This window comes from Varanus komodoensis, unplaced genomic scaffold (genome assembly GCF_004798865.1).
Source record: "Varanus komodoensis strain SLA01 unplaced genomic scaffold, ASM479886v1 scaffold10, whole genome shotgun sequence".
NCBI classification, from domain to species: Eukaryota; Metazoa; Chordata; class Lepidosauria; order Squamata; family Varanidae; genus Varanus; species Varanus komodoensis.
The window spans coordinates 2252768-2272285 of NW_025335269.1; the positions used below are offsets into that span (position 1 = coordinate 2252768).

A 19518-nucleotide genomic window follows, 5' to 3' on the forward strand; every position below is an offset into this window, starting at 1 on the left:
CATGTGGATTCAACGAATGTACGAACAAAGTTTCTCCTGTTGATCTTGCAGAAGGAAAGCTCTTGCAGTAAGGGAATCAAGACGGGCTCCGATGAGGTCGATGATCTGTGAAAGAACAGGGCAGGATTTTTCATAATTAATACAAAGTCCCAGACTATCAAGGAGGGAGCATGTAGTATGAATCGCTGATAGAAGGCCTTCTCTAGATGAGGAGACAATCAACCAGTCGTCAAGGAAAGGGTAAATATGTATCCCCGGAAGGTACGCTCACACAGGGATCATACATTTAGTGAAGACCCTTGGCGCAGTAGCCAGTCCAAACGGTAAAACGTTGTACTCAGGGCCAACTGTAAACTGAAAAAGTAATCTATATGACAGGTGGATGCTAATATGGAAGTAAGCGTCCTTTAAGTGCAGAGAAGAGAACCAATCCTCTCCTGAGCAATGGAAGGATTTTTTGAAGGGTGGTCATCCGGTACTCCTTAGTTTTGATAAACCTGTTGACGCCACATAGGTCGAATATCGGGTGAAAGCCACTGTCTTGTTTTGGGACTGTAAAATATCTTGAGTAGAATCCACAAAGCCCCTTGGAGCACATGAGTTGTCGAATTGCTCCTTTGCGAAGAAGAAGCTGTTGAACTTTGTTTTTAAGGACTGATGACGGGGACCTATATCAAATCGGTCCCGACGGGGATACAGTATCAAACTCAATTTTATATCCGTACTCCACGATGGACAAAACCCACCTATCAGATGTGATGGACTCCCAGATGGGGAGTCAACTTTATAGCCGATCCCCAAAAGGAAGAGGGGAGGGTGGATTTTGGAGTAGAGGAGAGGTTCACTCGACCCGTGAACGTTGTTGCTTGTTGGGGTCGGAGGGGCAACGACCCCGCTGATAGTGCTGAGTTGGTTATGGCTGTACTGTTGACGGGACTGGAACTGCTGCCGGCCAGAGAATTGAGGGTACGGATGGTACTGGTAAGAGGGACGAGACCAGGACCAATTATGTCTAGAATGAGCTGGGACTTCCATGTGACAAGCCACAATGCGAGCCTCATGAATGTTCTTGAGCTTGTGGTTCATCCTAGCATAGGACAGCCCAGAGCCGTCGAAGGGCATGTTCTCAATTCGGCCATTTGTGGAGAGTCCTGGATCTCTCCATCCGAAACTGATCCTGGCAGGGCCACCTCCAGACCATCTGGCGAGGACAGGGCCGAAGGGACAATCCGTTGCAGAGACCCTGGTGGGGTCACCTGCATGGCCAGCTGGAGACTTGGGCCAGTCAGTGTCGGTAGCGACACCACGGTTGGGACCGAAGGAGTGGATGATCCCGAGTCACGGTGGTGCGGCTAGTCAGACTTCTTGGTTTTATGGGCCGCCTTGTCCGCCCTATCCTTGGCCTTCTTGTGGGCCAAAAACTTGTTTGATCCGCTGTGCTTCCTCTTCTCCTTTTGTTTATGAGGAGATCTAGAGGAGCATTTGTCCTCCGGCAGAGTTGCTCCATCGGCTGATGGGCGAGAGGGAGGAGCAGTCGAAGAAGAATGCTGTGAAGCAGTCTGAGTCGCGAGTTAATCAGACGCGATTAAAGCCTGGTCCCTGAGATGCTTGCACAGGCGGTTCTCTCGATTTTTTCACTCCTGCTCAGTGAAGGTCTGACAATGACCGTACTTATTCGTTCTGTGACATTCCCCGAGGCAGAGAAGGCACAGATTGTGCAGATCAGGGGGAGACATCTTGGCCCCACACTGAGGAAAGAGAATATAGCAAAGCAGAGAAAAAGACGATAGAACGGTTAAACAGGATTGGAAAAGGTCAAGTTTACATTTCAATTCCAAAGAAGGGCAATACCAAAGAATGTTCAAACTACCGCACCATTGCACCCATTTCACATGCTAGCAAAGTTATGCTCAAAATCCTACAAGTTAGGCTCCAGCAGTATGTGGACCGAGAACTACCAGAAGTACAGGCAGGATTTCGAAGAGGGAGAGGAACTAGAGATCAAATGCCCAACATACGCTGGATCATGGAGAAAGCTAGGGAGTTCCAGAAAAACATCTACTTCTGTTTCATTGACTATGCTAAAGCCTTTGATTGTGTGGATCACAACAAATTGTGGCAAGTCCTTAAAGAGATGGGAGTACCAGACCATCTTATTTGTCTCTTGAGAAACCTATATGCAGGTCAAGAAGCAACCATGAGACCTGGACACAGAACCACTGAATGGTTCAAAATTGAGAAAGGAGTTTGGCAAGGCTGTATACTGTTGCCCTGCCTATTTAACTTATATGCAGAGCACATCATGAGAAAGGTGGAACTAGATGAGTCACAAGTTGGAATTAAGAAATATCAACAACCTCAGATATGCAGATGATACCACTCTAATGGCAGTGGTACTGAAGAGCCTCTTGATGCGGGTGAAGGAGGAGAGCACAAAAGTTGGCTTGAAATTCAACATTAAGAAAACTAAGATCATGGCATTTGGTCCTATCACTTCCTGGCAAATAGATGGGGAAGAAATGGAGGCAGTGACAGATTTTATTTTCCTGGTTTCCAAGATCACCGCAGACAGGGTCTGCAGCGAAGAAATTAAAAGATGCTTGCTCCTGGGGAGGAAAGCTATGGCAAATCTAGACAGCATACTAAAAAGCAGAGACATCACCCTGCCAACAAAAGTGCGTATACTCAAGGCTAAGGAAGGCTGAGCACCAAAGGATTGAGGCCTTTGAATTGTGCTGGAGGAGACTCCTGTGAGTCCCCTGGACCGCAAGGCGATTGAACCGGTCAGTCCTAGAGAAGATCAACCCTGACTGCTCTTTAGAAGGCCAGATACTGAAGATGAAACTCAAATACTTTGGTCACCTAATTGGAAGGAAGGACTCCCTGGAGAAGAGCCTAATGCTGGGAACAATAGATGACAAAAAAAGGGGACCGCAGAGGATGAGGTGGCTAGATGGAGTCACTGAAGCACAGTTGGTGTGAGCTTAAGCGAACTCCAGAGGATGGTGGAGGACAGGAAAGCCTGGAGGAATGTTGTCCATGGGGTTTTGATGGGTCGGACACGACTTCACGACTATCAACAACAAAAAAACCTCTGTTTCTTTCATATATTTAAACAATATATCAGAATTACTTGCTCTTTTTTATTTATTAGATTTCTATCCATCCCCTTAGCCAAAATTACTCTGTGGGTGGGTCTTTAAATTTTTACAAATATTCTAATAAAATTGCTATCAGAATTGAACATTTAAATCACATTATGCTTTAATTTTCCCCCCAAATATTTCAAGTCAAATCCCCGTGTTCTATTGGTTAAAAAATTGCATGGGATAGTTGTTGGCTTTATTTTACATGCTAAATTAAATTATTCACTTGTGAGTTTCTGATGCAAACAAATCTCTGCAAATTAACTTAATTTGCATTTCAGAATTTTTCAGTTTGATTTTTTTCTGAAAGCCAACATCACTGCTGACCTTAAGGTAGAAAAGTATGGAAAAAGTAAACTACATTTTAATATTGCTGGGAATATTTTTTGTTCTGATGAGGATGTTTATACTAAATGAATGAAGCTTTAATGTTTAATACCCACTTTGTAACACTGTGTCAATTTCCAAAAACAGTCTAGTCATGCATCTAAATATTGGTGGAGAGAGAGAAAAAAACCCTGTTAGTGAACACTTCCTACAGTATTATGTGACTCTGGAGTTAAATGATTAAATACCAAGCTTGTCTTCCCCACCCACCCTCACTGTTCAGTGCAGTTTGAGAGAAAAGTTGCAGTCAAGCAGTAGAAAATTCCTTCATACAAAAACATTTAATAATCACAAAATTGCTCTCTCCGAAGTTTGCTGTCCACCCCTTTTCAAAAAAGAGTTCCAGATTCCTCAAAATAGCTTTTCCATTCCATCTGAAGATTGCTTTAAAGTGCTTCAGCTAGCGGAGATCAAAGTCTGGATGTGTGCAAATTTAAACCCAATGTCACTGAGGATGATTGAAAAAGAACCTCTTCCTCAAGAACACAAATTCCTTCTCCAAAACATGTGGAGAGAATTGATAGCAACCAAAAAACAACCTTCCAATTTCTCACAGTGCTCTGCAATTACAAGTTCAAACATGGAGGAAAAGTCTTCAGGCCAAAGATTTAACTCAACATCTGTTAGTATACAGACCACATGCCAATACAGTGAGTTTGCCCTCCTGATTGGAGCCAAGCAATTTAATTGATAATGGCATAGGACAGGAAGGGTGCAATCAAATGTTGTGCACTTGCTTGTGTATGTATTCACTGCACTTACTTTTCAACTCTCTGTATCAGTAGGGGAGGAGCATGTCTTATGTTTGGATTATTTTTACTGTGTTGCTTGCACTACTATAGTGTTTGGAGTAGGGTGTTTGAGAAGTGGAAGGCATAGTCTTACTGAGTTCTTTAGGGTCCTCTATTTTGTGAGACATTGATGCTGGAGTACAAGGTTTTGTCCATGACTACTTGTCTGTGTGGATTAAGTTGCGAAGAGTCAGGAAGGTGACTAAAGGTGCCAGGTCAGATTGTACCCTAGATGGCCTGGGAGGCCCCTTCTGTTTCTATGTTACCCTGTTGAACACAACACTGGGGCCATAACAGGGCCAGAAGAATGATCATTTCCTAGCCAAGGGATTTGGCCACTTGTAAAACTTGTTTAGTGTAGGGCCAGATATCATCTGAAGATGATCAATAGGTTTGATCACCTATTATGGCATCTGGGGTTGGATGGAAGAAGAGGAAAAGAAATCAGAGCTATATCCATCTTGTGCTGATGATGGGTCACTGGCTGGTGCTTTGTTATTGAACCCCAGGTTTTTAAGTGCACTTGTTGAAAACAGCCTTGATATCCACCCATCCCCTCAGGAAGCCGACATTTTCACCTCCGTTGTCACCTGCTGGTATTACTCTTTATCTTTCTTTGACAGACAGAGAGCCAGTAAGAAGTGGTATCTGCTGCTCCCCCTTACCACCACCAAGGTTATCTGGGCTAGAAAGAAAGACAGGCGTACAAACAGGTTGCAATCATGGAGGAGCAACTTCAGGAGGCACTTCTCTGTGGGATCCTGCTGGGATGTGGTAAGAGTAACCGGTAGATCATGCATGTTTGTCATGTGATGGCTTGTAGAATGAGCTATCATATAGAAATGTGCAAATGAGTGATCACAGATGAAATGTCTGTACTGCTCACCCCCCCCTCAAAATATACAAATTGAGTTTTATCTACACCTTCAACAGCCATTCATCAAGTGCTGAGTAAATCAAGTGAAGTTTGTCTGTGTGTGAACTACATTATGTTTCTTAATCATTAACTGACTGAACTGACACAATGGTTGGATTAATGCAATGCTTAAAAAATAATTGATGGTTGATTTCACTGCTGGTTAATTTCACTTGATATAGACTATGCAGTATTTCAGATTGTGTGGGTTGGGGGAAGACAAAACAAAAACTGTTTGCAATGAAACTGAAATAACTCAAAAGTTTGGCCTTCTGCCACATGTTAGTTTTCTACTTCACACACAAGAAGTACTCAGTTTTTAGCATGGCTGTTATACTGGCAACTGCCACTTTGCCTCTTTCTGCCTACCCCCACTGCAGAATGCATTGTTTCTGTGACAGAATCTTCATGATATCAAAGCAGATTGCACACTGCTGGCCAGGAACCTAATGATAATAATGTAGTTAGTTAAGGCGCCTTCCTGGTGCCCTCCCCACTGTAGACAGTGTTAGTCAGAGGTTCAAGTGCAAAATTATCCAGCTTCACACAGTATTTGGGAGTGGGGAGGCAAAACATTTTGTAATCTTTCCCTGCTGGATCAGATAAACGGCCCATTGAATCTGGAATTGTTTATCTGGCAGTGGCCTCTCCCTACAAACAAAACAAGGAAAAAGAAAAAAAAAAGATTCAGTAGGTTGGTATAAAATCAGTGGAAACTGTCAGACTCCAGCAGTTTTTGAACTTTTCCAGCACTGGGAAATACATTTTTCATGCAGTTCTTTAACAGAGATATGCTCAACACACAAACCATATCCAAAGTCTATGTGGTTGTTAAGCTGGAATAGACCCAGATAAGAGGCCAATATAAACCAGCATTAAACTCATGTGTGGGGCACATGCAGCTGCTATTTTGCATATCCAACTCCTGACTGTGGGGGTTATTGTGTCATGTAATTCCTAAAATAGACCATGGGTTATGCAAGGATTATTTAGCTCTAAAATAAGCCAGATTTGCTGAGTTCATGTCATTCCCACAGTAGATGAAAAGAATGAACAACTGTACCGTATTATGCAAACCAGATCACTCAAAGAAATGCTACTTTTATGATGAGCCATTGAAATCTGTGTTAAACAAACAAACACCAAAGGGGCATAAAGTTGGCTGCTCTGTCTGCAGCAAAAACAAACAAACAAAAAAGATGCATAACCCAAAACCTCAGGGGTCTGAGGTGATGTTTTCATATGGTACCTTGCAATGAACTAACAATCATTATGCAATGTCATTGCCCTCCAATATTCTAGTACCTTCAGGCTCATCATATTGTAAGCCTGCTCTTAATTATGCATGAACAACTATGTGGCAAAAAAAAAACCCCATTGAGTAATGGATAGCAAACAATCCAGCTCAGGATTTGATTAGCAAAATCTTGGATTACTGTTAGACTTTAAGCAAATGAAATTATTGTCAATGTCCTACAAAGAAATGGAACAAAGATTTGAATACATGAACACAGGAACAATGGACTTGAATGAATAATAATCTACCAGTTAAGGTAATCACTATATACTTAAAAGAATACAAAAAAATACACTGTAGATGAGTTTTGGGAGATGCCAAACCCCTAAAGAGAGCTTTGGCTGTGCAACAGTATCAAAATGAAACAAGAACAATAAAGATCTTAGACACTTATTTTGTACTTGCTTAAGTACTAAACCATTTTGAATAAAAATAAAAATATTATAGTTCAACACACGATATATTATTCTGAAGTCTCTAAGATATACATATACACAATGAATACAATTTCTGGTCTTAGTTTCACCTACTGAAAGTACATCTACAATCAAATATTCAGTTTCCATTTATTAGTCATGCACCAGAACATTTAGGGAAGGAAGAAAAGGAGAACTAGAGCTAGGTCTCTAGGAAAGGCTGCTACAAGTTAAATGAGGAGGAGGTGCACGTTAAGGATGTGAAACTGGAAAGCCCTCAAAGTGATCCACAAAATACTCAAGACTGCTATTCTTGAGTCGCTGTATATAAAGTTCATGTGATGGACCAAGCAATTTCCAAAGGAAATGCTGATAATATTTGGAGGCTTGCAAACCTACCACATATTTCAAAACCATTCCTTGAAAAGAATAGAAACAGTTGCACATGTCAATGTCTAATACTCATTCTATGTGAGACCCCTAGAAGAAGACACAAAACTTGATTCTCATGCAAACACTGCTTTGTGCTAAGGAAAATAACCCTACAGAAAAACCACCACAGGTGTCCATAGGAACAGTATTATCCCATTTACTCATACTCCTTGTTTAATCTACAATTACATTGTCCAGTCCAGACTTGTTAACAGCTTTCAGCTATCCCATACAAGTAAGTCCTGTGGTAAGCTTAGATTTCCAGCTGATTTATAAAACCAACAGGTGAAAAGGTTACTCTGTCTCTGCATGCTCATTTTGATTCAGTCACAGATTAAATGGGAAGAGTAAAAGATGAAACAGAGGATGAGTCAGTTGATAAAACATTTGGGCAGAATCCCTGCAGAAATTTAGAACATCAGATAAGATGTTTTGCAAGCTAATCTTCCAGTGGACTCTAATCCCTTAAGGGCTCACCCAGTAGATCTATGGGTTATTGGCAGGATATAGCCAGGTTCTAATGAAAACAACAACCACGAAACATTTCTCTTCTAACTTAGATAGCAGAAATAGAATGCTGGAAGTGGGAGCACTTCTGTGTGAAAGAACTTGTGAGCTTCATTCCAGTACTAACTGCAAATTCTTTACCACAGCATGTTCATCGAGGTACCTTCATCTTTACTCAAGTGCCCTATAAACTATTTCTGCCAATGGGATGCTGCTGCTGGTGGTAAAGAGACTAAAGCCACCTGTATTCCCCTAGCTGCAGGCAAGCCAGCTTATCGGACCAAGACAAAACACAGACAAGCTGCTTAGAAAAATTTTTCTTTAAGGTAAGTTTATCAGTGTAGCTGACTCTTGAAACAACCTACAAGTATACCTACACATTAAGCTAAATTCAAGGCTTCTCATGCTATTTGACCTGCTTGAATTTGCAGCATCTTAGGATTCCTTTTCTGCCTAATAATAGCATAAAACCATGCTACCATGTTATATTTTGAACTCTGTCCTATCCTCTGGAGCAGGGACCCTCAAACTATTTAAACAGGGGGCCAGTTCACTGTCCCTCAGACTGTTGGGGGGACCAAACTATAGTTTGAAAAAAATATGAATGAATTCTTATGCACACTGCACATTAAAAATGAATTAAAACGAATTAAATTAAAATTAATTAATTTAAAAATGTTTGCTCCTCTCGCTCGAGCTGCAGCAAAAGCCCAAGATCAGGTGGGGAAGAGCATGTCCATATTCAAGGGACATAGCTACAATGTCTGTGATTGTGCTGGGGGGCGGGGGAGACAGGCGCAATCATGCTGGGGGCGGGAAGACGGACATGATTGCGCTTGTGCAGGAAAGGCAGGCGTGATTGCAGCCATCCCACCCCCCAAGCATGACCACAAACATGCCTGTTCTCCTCACACAAGCGCAACCGCGATCATGGCCATCTCCCCCCCCCCCCACAAGCACGACCATGATCGTGCCCGTCTTCCCTGCACAAGCACAACCGTGGCCGTCTCCCAACTGAGTACGCCTGTGCCGGCTCAGAGCTTTTGGACTCGCTTTCTCAGAGCGAGTCCAAAACCTCTGAGGCGGGCTGGATAAATGGGTGTAGTTTGAGGACCCATGCTCAGAAGAGTCTTTCCCTACAAGTTGCAACCTCACCACTTCTACCCACCCTTCCATTGTCCGAATACTTAACCTAGTTTCAGATTACACATTTGGTTGGAAGCCCAGCAGCCTTTTCCTAGAATGCTAGTAGAAAGGATTGCAGCCAGGCTCCCTTTTGGGTTGCCCTTCCCAACTTCCAGCTCAGTTGGCTTTTCTCATTGAAAACTGCCAGAGGAAGGGTTCATAATAAAGATTTAAAGAACAGGAAAACAAGAAAAAATTGTAATGGGTTCAAGGATGCCAGAACCTGTGTACAGCTGTTAAATTTGTGTTTCTATAGCTCTATCTGCCCTTTGTGTGCCCCACAGGAAACTCCTGCAAAACTCTTTTCTTTCCATGATTTTGCAGTTTCCCTCCTCTTCTGCACAACTTCTCTTTCTCTCCCTTGGATGTCTTGGTTAATTCTAATCTGACAGTGCTTTAGAATCACAGTCTAGCCCATCTAGCAAACATCAAGCACCTGCACCTGCGACCTAATATTTTCTATAAATAACCACTCCCGATTTTGACTTTTGAGTTGGGTTGGACAACACAACAATTTACCATGGTTTGTCATCATAGGTGGGTTGTCGTATCATATGAACACAGCCTGGATTCCAAAGAATCCACCCAGAGAACTCATGAGCGTTATGGGCACCCATGCTAGGTTGACATACTGTTTGAACCTGGGTGACATGATCCACTGTGGGTGAATTGGAGCAGATTGTAAGCCACTTTGCAAGAACTGCAAGTATCGCTTGCTTGTTAGCAAATAAGGCACTAGATATATACAATGGCACATGCAAAAAGGATGAAGCAAAATATAAAAAATGCAAGCATATTTTAGCTTAAAGCTCTTACTGCCTGATAACTAAGAAGGAAGAGCATTTCCACTGTTTAGAATGTTGGGGGGGAACACTATATGAGATGGGAAACCACCAAACGACTGGTGATAACAGGGAATTGGATGGGGCCAGGGAATCCTGGCAGGTTGCATTTGGCCCTGGGCTTCAGCTTATGCACTTCAGGGATAGACAACAATGTGCAAGATAGACCATGGGTCCATCTCTGTTAACTCCAAAGAATCAAAGCAGGCTGTTCCTTCTCTCCATTTTATCCCCATAATAATCCTGTGTGATAACTTAGGGTGAAAGTCAGTGGCTGGCCTAAAGCCTCCCAGTGAATGACTAGAACATTCAGCTCCTGAGCCCCAGTCCAAATGCCCTAATCATTATGCCTTGATGGTATAGGCAGCTTCCATTGTTCCCATTATGCTGTTTGTTGTTTTAAGATTGTTTAATTTTGTAAACTGCCTTGGAAATGCTTAACACTGGAATAAAACACTCTAACCAGAGTTTTATCCATTGTTAATATGTAATGTACAAAACTGAGTTCTCTTACATGCACCTGCAGTAACATTCTTTTCTGTAAGTGTAACCACCAGTATAAGACAAATCATACACCATTTTGAGAACAGTGCCAGGAATAGCCTATGGGGGGAAAATAACACAAATTTCTTAATGTTGTTCTGATAATAGCAGTCTATCTATAAACGTTTTGCAGGTTGGTTTATGGTTTTCAGAATGATCCCCAAAAGACTTTACTGAAGACTTCCTTTATTATCGACATGGTCTGTATACTTAGGAGAAATCTAAACAAACATAAGTTCTTGGCATCTGCAAAACCATTTTGCTCCACAGAGATAAAGCTCACATCCTTTTTGGAAATCCCCATGCAAATTAGAGCATTTTTGCCCTGCAAACAACAGTCAAGTTAAAAAAAAAAAAAAAAAATTGCATGGAAACTTGGCTCCCTAAGAATCTGTAATATCAGTACACATTTCAAACCAGACTTCTAATACCTTTGTTTTGTAAGAGCAAAGAGTTCCACATTACTTCCTCAGGTGAATGACAAAGGAATTTGTTCCTCAGTCAGGAACCACCTGTCAATTTTAGTTCTTCTCCTAAAGGTCAACTCTTTTAATGACTTGTGCCGCTGAGCACAGTAATTGACAATGTCGTGATTCATTTACAAGCTTTTCAGTAACACCCATTGGGGAATCCCACAGGAAACCACCTGTAAAGCCATGGCTGATATTTTTGCATCCAACAAGAAGAAGAAACAAAAAACTAGAACAAATGCTTTTATAAAGACAATTAATCTTGGCATTTTTCCTAAGGATTTGAAGATTTACTAGCATTACAACATTATTATTGCAACCTATTACTTAACCTATAGGTATCATCTTCTTGTGCACACTGCTGGTTCTTGTTATTTACTTGCCACATACTGCTATAATCCAAAAAATGCAGGTTAATGGTACGTATGAAAAATCCTGCACTGACACATTTAATTACACCATATCCATCAGGCATAATTATGAGGCTATTTACACTAGACAGAATCTTCCTAGAATTTTTATCCATGAAAATAAGTGATGCATGGCCCAGTTCACATACTTTCTGCATAGATGTGGGGAATTTTGATTCCATCTTTGGTATGTATGACAGCATATTCTTATAAAGGCACTCATGGTTTGAGTCAACTGATCACTTTTCCCAGACACTGGAATCACAGGACATGTGTGAATGCTATCAATCAAATGTGCAGCTGTTCCATATTTCCCTCCTATTTGGGGTGTGAGGAAAAAGACAGGTGAAGTGGTAGACAAACTTGGGATGGTTACAAATAAAAGAGGATGTCATCTGGGCTCCTTTTAAAATTTTGTGAGCCCATGTGATTGCATAATAAAAGCCTGGTCTGAAAGAACTCTGTGATTACTTTATCTAATTCATGTTTCCACCTGCAAAGCTGCTTTGGAATGCTTGGGACTTGCTTTCATGCAGGAAAATAAAGTTTCCTGTGACTGAGTCCTAAGCTGTTAGGGTTTGTATGCATCAAAAGTAGAGATTAAAATAGCACTTATTCACTGGTTTCTTGACCATAGATATGGATAATTATAAATTAATACATCAAGCCAATGCAAACAATTATCTATTTAAGCCTTCTATTGCATGAGTGGTGAATCTCTTTTGTACAAGGAAATGGATCTATTTCAAAGATACTCTTAAGGCCCCTATTCCTGTGGTAGGCAGAACCAAAGGCAAAAAAGGTGGGCCCAAAATGCAAAATTGCCAGTAGATGGTAGCTTAAAGCTCTTGCAGCCAATAACTAAGTGTTAGCAAAGACATTTCAACCTTTTAGAATTGGGGGAACTACACTAAAGTTGAGAAATTACCAAAAATGTGCTTTTTGGAAGAAAGGGATAGGATATGGGGAAGGGGAAAGTGGGGTGGATCTGGTCTTTTGGCCAACTGTCTATTCTGAAAAGCTCAGGCCGTAGGTCTTTACAGCTGACTAAAATCCCATCAACTAGAGACATGGAGCTTTGGACCAATTGTATGTCATGTGTGTGCTATGCCCGAGATACATGGCAGGATGTAGAATAAGCCCTCAAGACAGTCAAAATGGCTGCTGGTCCCCAATGCAGCTACAGGTGGTCATGCCTGGAGATGTCCCTCTGAATTGGGTTCCTCTCTGCTTTCGGCAAGCAGATTGGGTTGGGCTCTCTGGGAAATCCTGAAGGGCTCAACTGGGGCCCCATATTTGGCCCCTGGGCCTGAGGTTCCCTACCCCTAGCCTAGTTACCCAAGGAAGTCTGAGGATGAGGAGAGGTATGGCAAAATAAAAGCCTCATCTGGAAGCACCCAGAGTGATCTGTAGACACTCAGCTCAGATGACTGAGTCTGAGTAGAGTTATACAAATAAGTAAAAGCCATTTTGAAGAATTCTTGAAAGCAGCAAAGCTATTCTGATCCTGTCATGACTTGTACTTCCTGTCATCCCCACCTCACAATAACTTCATCTCCTTCCTTAAAGAATTCTTTAGGATTATGGATTTAGTGGTCAAAATGATAATCCTTTTAAAGGTAGGGGAAAGATCCTGATTAATGCTGAGTCTTCCAAATTTCCCTGAGAAATCTTTTCAAAGAGAAAGGGGAAAAAGTAACTGAATGTTGAAAAGATTTAAAAAATGGTGGTGGTGGTAGTGGTGGTATATCAGGTACAGCATGAAGATGTCCACTAGGGAAGATAGTAAAGTAAAATCTGCAAAGACAATGGTCATCTCACAACCGTTTTGTAGACTGTTGTTGCTGCAAAAGTGATACTGTCATACATCTCACGGAAGAGCGAACACAGCAGGAGTGGGCAGATGACAGGCAACTCAGGCATCCTTTTTTATAGCTAAATAATAACTGACAAATGGATCCAAATTCACATTGGTTAGAACAGCGTCTGAAACACGGAAGCTTCCAAGCACACTTACACAGCAGCACACACTCTGCTTGCTTCATCTGAGTGAAGTCACCTGTGCAGCCCTCTAGCTCTAAGGGAGAGGTCTGTCCACTTCTCTGGGTAGGGGTGGAGGGGGACAACCGGTAATCCCCTCTGGCTTCAAAATGTATTGACAGCAAAGCTAATTGCTGGTTAAGGAAGTCTGCCCCTTATGATTGAGAATGTTATTGCAGGCTTCAACCACAGACATGCTTATATTAATTTTAATATTGTGTTTTGAAATCAAAATAACTCTAAGGCACACATCCATAGGGTCTCGTTTTCATGTTCCTGGAGGTTTGGTTTTGATGGACAGACAGATGCACAGATACGCATCCTCTTTTAGTATTAGAGATAATGAGGGCCGAATGCCAACAGAAAAGTAATCTCAGTCTCTTGTTTTAAAGGAAACACCTGGGCACTCTGACCTTTAATTTAATGGATGTCATGAACAACACAAACTTAAAAGTAAGATTGGGTGGGGAAGAAGGCAGAGAGTGTCTCATCACCATTATCAGGGACTTCCTTGTTCCTTAGGATTTAATGCTCAAAGCTGCTTAGAGGTATAGGAGAGGGCAAGCCACTTAAGCACTGGAGTGCACAGAAATGATCAGTAAATACTTGGGAAAAAGCTTCCTCACATCCTGTTACTTGAACAGTCACATCCTGAGGATACAATTCCTCTAACTGAAATAACTGCAGTTCCATTAACAAAACAAAGCAGAAGAAGAAAAGCCTGGGCAGTTTCAGAAGAATTGTCACTGGAGAGTAGTTTTTTTTTCTTTAATAATTAAAAATATTTCTGGCCATGCATGAAGTTAGTCAGCTGTGGTCCTTTTAAAGGTGAATCACAGCAAACGCTGATGCAGTAGTACTGCTGCATAAAGCGTAAAGTTGAGCCCTACTCAGTAGGAATGATGGGAGTTACAGTCTAGGCAACACTAGGTGGGAAAGAGTGGCATCAGCAGCTCTGGGGCTTCCTGGTTCTGTAGAGATTTGAATTCATACATCCAAACAGTTCTTGCCCACTGTTTACCACTACAACCCTTAGCACAAATGCAGAATGGTATTTTAAGCATTACAGCATGAATTTTTAAGCCTTTCCATGATAGCCTGGGGTGAGGTATAGGTAGTATGCCTGACCATTTGGCCTTAAAGGCCCTTGTTTCAGGACCCAGCCTGTGGCCTAGCCGTGCTATTATGCCTCCTACATTCATCCAAACATTCAAATAGCAGATACTTCCCCCTTGCATTTAGTGTCTACCTTATCCCTCTTCAGGTTCTTATGTGCCATCAAGTCATCTCGGACCTAGTGACCCTTTGAACGGAAGTCCTGTCCTTGACAGCTCCATTCAGTTCTTCCAAGTTGGAGGCTGTGGCTTCCTTTAAGGATTCAATACATCTCATATTTGGTCTTCCTTTCATCTTCTGCCTTCTACTTTCCCTAACATGATTGCCTTCCCCAGCGAGTTTGGACTTCTCATAATGTATCTGAACTAAGACAGCCTCAGTTTTGTCATTTTTGCTTCTAGGGAAAGCTCTGATTTGAATTGATCTAGGATCCACTTATCTTTCTGTCTGTCCACGGTATTTGCAAAGCAGATGTCCAGCACCACTGAATGCATCAATTTTCTTCCTATCAACTTATTCACTGTCCAGGTTTTGTGATCAGGAATATAATAATTTGCATGATCTTGACCTTGGTCTTCAGTAAAATGTCCATATGCTTGCTGGACTTTTCTAATTCTTTCATTGCCACCATTCCAAGTCTCAGTATTCTTTGAATTTCTTGGTTGCGATCTCCCTCTGAATTGATGAATAACTTGGGGTCTTGCTTTTGTACTTTCTTCTTTCATTTTAATCAGGAGTTGCTTCAATTCATTGCAGCTTCCTGCCAGTGCCATCTGCATATCTTAAATTAGTGATGTTTCTTCCACCAATTTTCACACCTTCCTCTGATTCTAATCCAGCTTTCCTTACAATAACTTCTGTGTACAGATTGAACAAATAGATAAAATACAGCCTTGTCTGAAGCCTTTGCCTATGGGAAACCATTCTGTTTCTCCATATTCTCTCCTCACAGTAGCTTCTTGTCCATGATACAGGTTCCGCATCAGGACAAACAAGTGCTGAGGCACACCCGTTCTTTCAGGACTATCTATAACTTCTCATGATCCACATAGTCAAAGGCTTTACTGTAGTCAATAAGACATAGATGGAACTTTTTCTGAAATTCTTTGGTGTGCTCCAGTAGACAACATGTATTTGCAATATAATCTCTAGTGCTCTCTCCATACCAGTCATAACTGTGTCCTACCCTCCATAGGAATATCGCTAACATTTTTCCATTTCTCTCTACCAAACTGGTGTCCTTATTTCTTCTTTGTATATTTTTGAAGAGAGGAAATTATAATTGTACACTTGAAATGCTCTAGAATTTGCACATCATTAACTAAGATTTTTTTTAAAAAAGTTGTTTCTAGATGCTAGTTATTTAGCAGTAGGAGCCCACAGAGGAGTCCAATGGGATACCATTACAAAAATGTTTGTACAGAATAAGAAGCCAAGATTCTAAAGAATTCTCTGGAAACTAGGCTTACCATGGATGAGATGCTGCTGATTGATATACATAGACTGTCTATTGCTAATTCATTTCTCCCACTAGCTCAACTACTAAACAAACCAGGGTGAGTTTGTTTAACTTGATGTCTGAACTGGAGATTCTGGCTTGTCATTTTCAAGTGATCCAGGATTTATAAAACACAAACGAATTCTGGTTTGTAATTCTGGCATATAGAGGGTGCAAGAAGCTAGAATCAGACACCACACTGAACAAAAATGTCCTGGTTTGTTTAGGAGCCATACCAGCAAGGAGGAGCAAAGGAGGAAAAATGGACTGTATGTATGTATGGACTATAAAAAATGAGCATGTAGTTTATTTCCAGTAAATCAGAATTTTCTGAAAATGCTGGTATATTGTTCTGCACTATCAATAGGAGGACACCATCCTCTTGCATGACAGGCTTGGGAGCTCTCAAAGACATCTAGCTGGGCAGTGCTGGAAAAGAAAATGCTGAATTACATTGACCTTGATCTAACACTGCAAGGAAGGCACCTTCTTAATTTGGCTAGGCTGTCTGCCAAATTATGCAATTGTGCATGTATTTGCCTACTTGGCATAAAAAATTAATGTACTGTTTTTATGATGCAGGGCAAGGACTTCAAGCCAGGCATTCAAATATAGCTCCCTGTCCACAGGAAATTCTGTCCCATCTGAATTTTAACCATACTTTAATCCAGAACAGAAACAGGATCGATGCACTCAGATACGAAGTACCAGCATAGAGTCTACTGGTGCTCTGAGACCACCATAAGCAGTAAGCTGTACAGTCATTCAAAAGGAAAGAGATCTGCATGATAGCCCTATTATCTCCCCTGGAATGCCCCTTAATTTCAGAGGTTCTGCACTTGCTTAGGGTGTAATAAGGCAATCTATGCCCAGAGATACAGTTATTTATAATTTTGTATTTCAAGACAGTTCATGGCATGGAGGTGACAGGAAGGAATCACTCTGGCTTTGCTTAAGGAGGAAGAGCTAGAGTACCAGACCAAAGCTTGAAGGAATGGGAAAATACTTTTTTCCCTTACCCACACACACTTTCACGTATCACATACTTACATATTACAAAAGCTAATTTATGCAGCCTTGCAGGCTAGGAAAATGAATAAAGCTGAGGTTTCCAGGATGCTTCTATCCCCAAAATCAAATTGTTCAGTCACAAAAAGAAAGAGTACATAATTCCCTGATATCTAAATGCCAAAACAGACATCATTTTAAATCTTTATTTAGCAGCTACAATTGTTCATCAACACCACCACCACCACCGTCCTCTAAAATAGGCAAAGGGGGACCAATCTGGCTAGCCTGAGGAATAGACAGGCTTTTTAAGAGCTTTATCAAGTATCCTGCACCTACCTTAACATAAAAATAGAATAATAAAAAAGACATAGTCACTAGACCCAGATTTCAAGTAATGTGTATGTATCTTTTGGCACTAACGTTAGGCATAGGAATTTATCTCTGAATTAAAGTTGCAGCATGGTATCTTTTGAAGTACTTATCAGAGTCACACCTATGGTTTTATAGATACATCATGTTGTTTGAAACCGAAAAACCAAACCTCCTACTTTTCAGAACTTACCCTGTTTGAAAATATCTGATTTATTAACATCAAGTGCACATGCAAAGTTTTCTTAGCATTTTGCACAAATATCTGCAGGAAATCATAAAAACCAAAGGAAAAAAATCTTAATTTGAACTATCTCCAAAGAAAATTGTAATATAAAATACCACTCCAGAACTTGTTTTTAAGAGTTTGTATAAGATTACAAATACACTTCTCCAGTTTTCTGCCTCTCAAAAAACTACCTCATTGAACTGATCTACTGTAAACTAAAAACTTCCATATCTTTCACAATGAGAAATAGTACAGCCATCTATCTCATACAACTAAAAATTAAAGGATTTCATCTATTAATCTCTTTCAAGGCATGCAAGGAAAAAGTATTTCAACAGGTTTTCACTGATTCAGTGAAGGTGTTATCGTTATTACCAAAATGAGATAATAGCATGTAAAATGCACAGGTTGCTTAAATATCATAATTATATTTGAAAATAACTTAGAATAAAATAATTGCTAGATGTAGTTAATTAAACACATAGATACCAAAAAGGATTTTTGGTGATCCTGTATTAGTGTTTCTGCATAGAACATACCTTTATGCTCAGATAATTATCACTTCTTGTCTTTGCAGCTTGGTGATTCATAATGAAACCTCTTCTGTTCAGATTTCAAAACAAAAAAAGGAGTCCATAAAATCAACTGTGTCAAGACAATGCAGACTGTAACTCAAGTCTATGCCCTTCTAATAATTTCTCTTGACGTGTCTGCCAGATTCCCTTCACTCTCTTTTGCATGTGAATTTTGCACACTCCCTAAATATTATCAGTACGTTTTCTGCACTGCCAGTTGCACACTTGATCAGACCGTGAGAACAGACTAGAGTCCCCTTCAAACAGCCCAGACAGCTCTCCAATTCCCTTATTATGCATAATGATGTAACTTCCTGCATCCAAGAGAGAGAGGAGGGGGTGGGAGAATGAAACATTTCCACCAACAATAACAGAGTTTCTCTGAGTGCTCCACAGGGAGCTGGAGAATCACCCCACTTTTCATTTCGCAGACAAAGCCAAGGCAGAACTCCAACAAACTCAACTAGAACCTGAGATCTGCAAATCTGAATTCTCACAATATTCAGAGAACTGTGGAAAACTGCAAACAACTATTCAACAATTTTCTTGTAAAGTGCAGCAGGAGAGCTTTTTTCCATGAGTACACAGGTCAGGAAACACACCAGTTAACCCAGCTTCCACAGTAAAACATGGAACACACGTGCATATTCATGCTGCACTTTACACACTTTGAGGCACATTTATTCAGAAACTATATAATGCACATTTCAAACAGGTGTTTTCTTACTGGGCAGAATCTATCACCATCTTTATTGTAACTGAACAATTCTTAACAGATCTTTTAGTGAAGTCACCAAGGAATAATTTATTCTGTTATTTATTCATAAGAGTTTAAGCTGCCTTTCAGAATGCAGAGCCATGAGATAGTAGATTACAATTCAACATACATACTACAGGCAATGAATTTTAAGGACCAAATACTAACTGGAAATGTACCTTTCGAGTTTATTTTAAAAGCCAGATGTAATAAAGCTATACATATCTCCAGGGAGGGAGTTCCAAAGATGTGAAAAACCTCACTGAAAAACCTCTCTCCCTAGTGCCTAATGGTTTTTGCAGGCAGGCAAGAGAATAGGGCTCCCAGTATAATTCTTGAGCAAGCTCATGTAGAATAACATTGATTATATAAAAGATTATACTCCTGGCAAAAGCTTCCTGCTCAAGAGTGCAGATGGCCCTTAATTGCCTACTTAAAAATTAATAGTAGTTGCAGCTTTTCCCAGATAAGATGTTCTCAGGACAGGAATGACAACAGAGAACTTCAGCTATTGAGTGGTATAAAAATGAAATAGTTAAAGAACAAAATCAGGGCCCAATTCAGCTGTACGTCACACACCA

The 19518-nt window shown here is 40.8% G+C and overlaps 1 protein-coding gene across 5 annotated transcripts in view; it reads right to left on the reverse strand.

Moving 5' to 3' along the window:
- PLEKHG4B (pleckstrin homology and RhoGEF domain containing G4B) overlaps window positions 1–19518 on the reverse strand; it is a 175054-nt gene that overhangs the window by 127145 nt on the left and 28391 nt on the right. For 4 of the 5 annotated variants that reach the window (XR_006416860.1, XM_044452660.1, XM_044452628.1 and 1 more), the window contains exon 1: window positions 18145–18630. The exons of the other annotated variant lie outside the window; for it this stretch is intronic. Coding sequence is in view for 3 of the 4 variants with exons in the window: in XM_044452660.1 (XP_044308595.1) it covers window positions 18145–18195 (51 nt within the window). In the remaining variant the exon portion in view is untranslated. Of the gene's footprint in view, window positions 1–18144; window positions 18631–19518 lie in introns of those variants that run through there. 5 annotated transcript variants of the gene reach the window in all.